General features: G+C 37.4%; 1 protein-coding gene across 1 annotated transcript in view; it reads left to right on the forward strand.

The window, feature by feature from the left end:
• LOC106515521 (cadherin-18) overlaps nt 1-6,643 on the forward strand; it is a gene marked incomplete in the record, with an annotated part of 145,299 nt that overhangs the window by 74,709 nt on the left and 63,947 nt on the right. The window contains 1 exon segment of the mRNA XM_014005361.1: nt 1,408-1,702. Coding sequence (XP_013860815.1) covers nt 1,408-1,702 — 295 coding nt within the window.

Raw genomic sequence — 6,643 nt, forward strand, 5'->3', positions numbered from 1 at the left:
GAGGCGGGACCTCGTGCACAAACTCTGACGTGCGGCTGTGATCTATAAATGAAAGGTGCGCAGAAACATGCGTGCACACGGTTTTAAAAATCTGAATTTATTTATTTTTTGGCGTACGCCATTTCCGCCTTTTGGCCGTACGTTCACTTTTAGTATGGTTTCTACACAATCCTTTATAAATGAGACCCCAGGGTAGTTTCAGAGCACTTGTTATCATAAGTGCTTCCCTTCCCATGCAACAGTTTCAAGGCTTAATTAAAACAGGTTTACAACAAAATCCTGGCTTAATCCCTTATCCTAGATTCATGCAATAGGCCTCAGGTCACACCCCTAGGATATACTAAAAATGTAAACATTATTTGAATGCTGCTGTAGGGAAGCACATGTTTATGTTGATCTTTTTTGTTGAAAATAAATGACTAAAATAATCACAAAGTATATGATGTACTAAGGCTGGTTCTAAAATTCAGTTTATAAGTCACAGTATTTCCTTCAAACCACCTGACAGATTTTATTGAAACCTGCAGAAAGTAATCCTTAGAAGGATTTCCAGCACATCTTCTGTTTTCCTTGTTTTTCTTTTCTTTTTCTTGCAATAACAAAACTGCTCCGTTCTATTCAGAATCCTACCATGGTGCCATAATCTAGAAATTCATATTCAATATAAAATATTTATTTACAATTTAAATCTACTACTCAGCTGATTTAATGGTATCAAAGTCTGAATCCTCGTGGTATCAATTATATCAGGACCAATGGTTTGGGTTTTCTGTATTCCTGTGGGTCCTGGTTAAAAAAGAGGCAACACGTTTCCATCTTTAACCATCTTGTAAAGGATTTCTTCCAAACCTTTAATCTCTACAGATGTAGTTCTACAGGGATGCTTGACTATACTTAAGCTGAGRAAAAAAAAGAATATTATGATGTCTGATTTTGATGTTGGCAGTTTTTTGAGGGGAAGAATGTGGGTTAGAGACTCACCAAGTAGAGAATAAAATGCTGCAAAACTTATTACCAAATATAGTGCAGATATTTTTGGTAAATTGCAAGCTATTGTAATTCAGCCCATGCACATATTGACCAGGGATGGATTTCTTTCTACTATCTCTCTAATATTTCCTTGATTAGCAGTGTAGCAGAAATCACACTTTAATGAGAAATGTCCATTGCAATTTCCAAGACTCTAATCACAAATACATGTCTTCTTGTTTTTTTATTATTTTTCCAAAGACTCTGATAAGTTACACTTTATAATCTCATTAGGGCTAATTTGTGCAATTTTTTTGTGGGTATTTAACAGGAGCTTGTCTCAGTTTTGCAATTGGATTTTAAAACTATGAGTGAAACATAATAAGATGTTTCCACGAGATTCAAATTATTTTAAACTCTGTCTGCTTTGCCTTGCAGCTTCACTCGAACTCGGATAAAGGCGATGGATCCGTCAGGTACATTCTGAGCGGAGAAGGAGCTGGGACTATATTTATCATTGATGAGGTGACAGGAGATATTCATGCCACTAAGAGCCTGGATCGTGAAAGGAAAACACATTATGTCCTGCATGCACAAGCCTTGGACCGCAACACAGAGGAGGCCCTAGAACCAAAGTCGGAATTCATAATTAAAGTGCAAGACATCAACGACAACGCACCTAAATTTCCAAACGGACCCTTTGTAGCGACGGTGCCTGAGATGTCTGAAGTGGGTGAGTATGGCTGCTTAATGAACTGAACGTCTGAATTATTGTTCTTTTCAGTCAATGGCAGTATAACATCAATAAAATGTGGAAACATGAATGCATTTGGCAAAACATTATTTACTACGTTGATATTTTTCATGTCATCATTCCATTAGGAGCCTGTGGTACAAAAACTATTGGGGGACATAAAATAAAGTGATTTGTATGAAGAGCTGCAATCGAACATTTACACTGTGATGCACTGTAGTTTGTCTTCCAGTCAGTAATGTTTTTCAGTGTGTTTTATCTTCTGTAAGCCAGTCAAGTCCCCTTTTTCAACTTTTTTATTTTCCTCTCTCTGGATGCTGTTACGGCTTCCTTCCCGGGTGGATAGGTCTTTATAAGCACTCAGTAGTGCCTCCACAGCAATCCCCACCATCAAGACGATGGTGTCCTCCACATCACGAAGGAAAGGAAAGCCTTTATCCACCTCCACTGAGACAGCTACTCCTTCTATGCCCAGCATCATGTGACTAATATTTATCTTTTATTTCTTTGTTCCCCAATTCTGTTTTTAGCTCGGATGAACAAAAGCCATCTTTTACTCAGTCCAGTGGATTCTGCCTCATGGCACAGTCGCTCCAGAATAGGATGCTCTAATATTTTGAAATGATATAGGTTACCCAAACAGTGGCCAAAGTGGCTGTCAGAGCGATTTTGCTTCAAATACAATATTGTGGAAATGACAGTTTGTTGAAGGTATCCTTTAAATGTATGTCTGCATGAAATATATCCACTCCTAGAAAATGTATATTTTAAACAGCGAATGAACAGCTTCATCAGCTCTGTAGAGGAAGAAGCTGTGAAAAGCTGGTTAGAAATGCAGACCCTGAGAGACCTGTGGGAGACCTCTTTACAAACAGTCAATATCTCCCTGGTAGGTTCGTGAATATTCATGAATGGAAGGCTTGACGCACATACGCCTTTGCTTGTTAGTATGGTTCTTTCTAAGCCAGGCATGTCAAATAAATGTTTAATAATTGACACATGGCAAATATTTAGATTTCAGTTCATGAATAACTATTGGATACTTGATCTTTGGCTCCAAATGGTACAGAGTAATGGCAACGTGCTTGCAAAATGTCCACTGACATCTTTTGTTAAGTTCCGAGGAGACTGCAAATTTGAAAGTTTTGCTTTAAAAAAATTCAGTAGCACATAAATAAATAAATAAACAAATAAATAAATAAATAAATCAGAAAAATCAATCACCAGTGATGCACCAGGGGAAAGAATCAAGGACGTGAAGGGGAAAATAATTAGCCTTTTTCCGCCCCCTCATTTGCTCATGTCCATTAAAGTAATTCTGCTTCAGTTGGGTGTTTTCAGCGTCAAATCAGCTGTAACAATCAACTGTCCTCACACTCCAGAGCGCTAATCCCCCCACATTTGTCAATACTGGAGTTTCAGAGTGTTAGAAGGGGCTGTCTTGGACTGTGGCAGCTAACTGGCTCTGATGCTCCTTTTCCTGTCCTAATTGATTAGCTGGGCACAAGGCAGGTGGTTCAACTGCTTGATCCTTTTACTTATTCGACAATGATACTTTATGAATGATGTCTKGAAGGACTGTCTTTTTTTTCAGTACCAGAAAAGCTATAATTAGCTTCCAAAAATAAATAAAGAAAGAAAGAAATAAACAAAAATCTGAGGTTTTACTGGATTTGAAACAGAAGTATTGCTAGACCTATTTAGATCAGTTGTTAAGACTGAATTGATGTTTTTTTTCAATATTAGTTTCCCTAAATTGTCTCATATAGGCTACTGCTTTTTAGCACTCATGTTTGCTTTGGAAAGCCAAAGGTTTTTTTTTCGATATATAAGGACAGAGTATTCTAATAAAAGTATATGTTGTTCAGTAATGTTCAGTAATAACTTATGTTATAGTAAAATGATGAAACAGTGCTATTAGACATGTTTTCCACGAGCAATGTAATAAGTATTTCATTATTTTTTTTTTTCTGTTTTAACCTGGGACAGACAAATATTATTAGGGGTTTAGCATTATCCCATAATATGAGGGGGAGGGACATGCACAGATTTGTAAAGAAACAAATTGACAAAAAATGTCCCACAATGTTTAACTCCATGGGCACAGTTTAACACTCCAGTTTAAATGAGGAGATAAAGTGCTGGATTGTTAATCGTCTACAAAAAGTCAGTGAGAAAAAAAATGGTTTTGTTTTTTTATTCATTGCATTGTTATATTTGTGCATAACAGGTCTCTTGCAAATGAGACAATCATGTCTCAGCAAGACTAACATTATAAATAAAGGAAATTAATCAATAAATCACCACATGTAAAAAAGATTTGAAAATGTGCATCAATAATGATTGTTCTACTTTCTAATCTATAAAAGAAATTTAAAGGGGCAATATTATGTGTTTCTCAGGCATACATTTAAATAGTATACAATAGTAAAGTATCTATGTCACCTTTAGCTGTTGTTAAAATGCTGTTTTTATGTTTAAATAGAAAATAAACTTATCTTCTCATCACTTCCTCTTCTAAACGCCTTGACATTGGCCTCTGTCTCTTTAAGAAGGGGGTCGCGCTCTCGGTGGGGGGGGGGGGGCTGCCATGATGCAGTTTACTTGGCATCTGAAAATACATTTCCTCAAAGGTATTTTTAATCTGAAAAGAGCTTCACTGAGTGAGAACTAATGTTGAGAGCTCAGCAGACAGTTTAAGTTTCACTTTCACCTGAGAGCCTGCAGGAGTCATGGGCGGGGTGTGTGGGGAAGGGGGAGGGGGACACTCCACCATGAGGAAGTTTGGCTTACCCCAGATTTACACTACATGCGTCGTCTCCACTGTGCTGCGCTGTGGTGCGCAGCGCAGCTGTTCGTTTGTGCTCCAATTTATACAGCGTCTGCTGCGCTCAGCTCCGGTCCGTTCTGACACACAGAGGAGGGAGGGTGTGCAGGAAGGAGATTGCGCGATAAGTTATTGATTAATGTGGAAGTCACATCCATCCAAGACGAACTCCAAACAAAGCTGAAAACATTGATATAAAGGATTTTGATGTATATATTGAAACTGTACCGCTGTCGTCTTTCTGAAACTTCTGATTTCAAAATAAAATCCATGTGTATCGTGTGTGTACACATACGCTTCATGCAACATGTTTTCATCTGCTTCTCAAACAGAACAATACATTCTGACAGCATTTGTGTAGAAATATATCCATTGTGATGGACTTGCGACCGGTCCAGGGTGTACCCCGCCCCTCGCACTGTGACTGCTGGATATGGGCACCAGTGACCCACGCAACGCTGAAAAGGAAGAAGCGTGTACAGAAAATGGATGGATGGATGGATATATCCATAAATTGATTAATATAGCTGGGATTTCAACATTATTCAGACAAATTATCCCGCCTAATAGTGTCTTATTTTGTAAATAYGGATGTTGTGCTCGTTTCTCTTCCTGTTGGTGCATCATAATCTTTAAAAATTGACTCCGGCGCAGCTCCGGCATCCGGAAAAATAGAATCTGTTCTAATTTTGCCGGATCACTGTCCGCAGCCAGTGTAAACACTCTCATTGATTATAATGGGTGCGTATATGCTGCGGAGGTCGGACAGGAGAGGATCCGTAACGCATGTAAGTGTAAATTAGGGGTTGAAGACATGTCCCAGGGGCATTTCTAGTCCCAAAAGGCATTTTTGGTCCCCACCTGTCATTTTGCTGCTCAGCATGGCTGCCTAATAACACTGCAGGATTTCTCAAACATGCATGAATGAGTCAAAGCAAGGCTTTGGGCATGTTTTTTTTTTATGAGAATATAACATTTTAACATGATATAAAACTAAAAAAAAAATGATTTCACATGATATTGCCCCTTTAAAAAAACACTCATAAAATTAAAGGYGCACTGTGTAGGATTTTGTCAATTCTTTTAGCCAAAATTGAGATAATCACTAATGACAATGATAGCTGGGATAATTTTACTTATTAAAGCGTATAATCTTACCACTTGAAACATCACTAGCCCTGAAGCTGCTGGTAGACATCGYGGTTGGAATTATCAAAGKTTTTTGACACCTGAGAGACACCGTAGCTACTCCYTTGCGTTTGGAAGCMGRGGGTKGGGGGAGGACMAGGGAGGAWGATTCAACCACTGAACCACTAGATGTCGCTGAAAACAACAAATCCTACACACTSTGCCTTTAAGTCAACAATGTTGTTGGAACTGGCTTTAAAGTTTCTAAATGCAAAATATGTTGGTTCTACCTAAAGAATAGCAAAACAAATGCTATGTCCATTAAAATGATAGCAATTCTAAGTGGACTTTTTTACAGAGTGCTCCTGTTCTGAAACCAAAAAAGACAGTTAAATTGGGTTTGAAAGAGGAAAAAAGTTTTTTGTTGTGTTTTTTTTTCAGATGCCAATAGTTAGTACTGCTGTTTATTTTTTTCTTGTACCTTTTGAGCTGAGTTTCTTGCTTACTCATTAATCATTGACATTTACAGAAAAAAGGTTCAATCTTTTTCTTTTATGGGAAATGAAAAATGAGCTTATTTTTCATAAAAGTAGAATTACAGCAATAATGTACTATTCACTGTGTACTATTTGATTCTTGAGTGATTATTTGCTCATCCAGTCAAAAACAGGACTGAATCTATTGAAAGAACTTAGACCTTTTTAATACAATAGTCATTATTTCAATGGCTCTATATAKTGTATACAGTGGATATTGCTTCAACACTTAAGTTGAAGTGCTTTGAGAGCACAGCTAAGCACAATGAACTCGTATCATAAGTGTATAATGACAACATTATCATCAGAATATGAAATTAGATATTCCAGTTTTAAACACTTGCATACACAGAAATATATACACAATAAGATAATAATTGCTAAAAAAAGTTTGATATGTATTAAATAAAATGCTATTAACATCAAACA

The sequence above is a fragment of the Austrofundulus limnaeus genome, unplaced genomic scaffold, assembly GCF_001266775.1.
Source record: "Austrofundulus limnaeus strain Quisiro unplaced genomic scaffold, Austrofundulus_limnaeus-1.0 Scaffold30, whole genome shotgun sequence".
Taxonomy (NCBI): domain Eukaryota; kingdom Metazoa; phylum Chordata; class Actinopteri; order Cyprinodontiformes; family Rivulidae; genus Austrofundulus; species Austrofundulus limnaeus.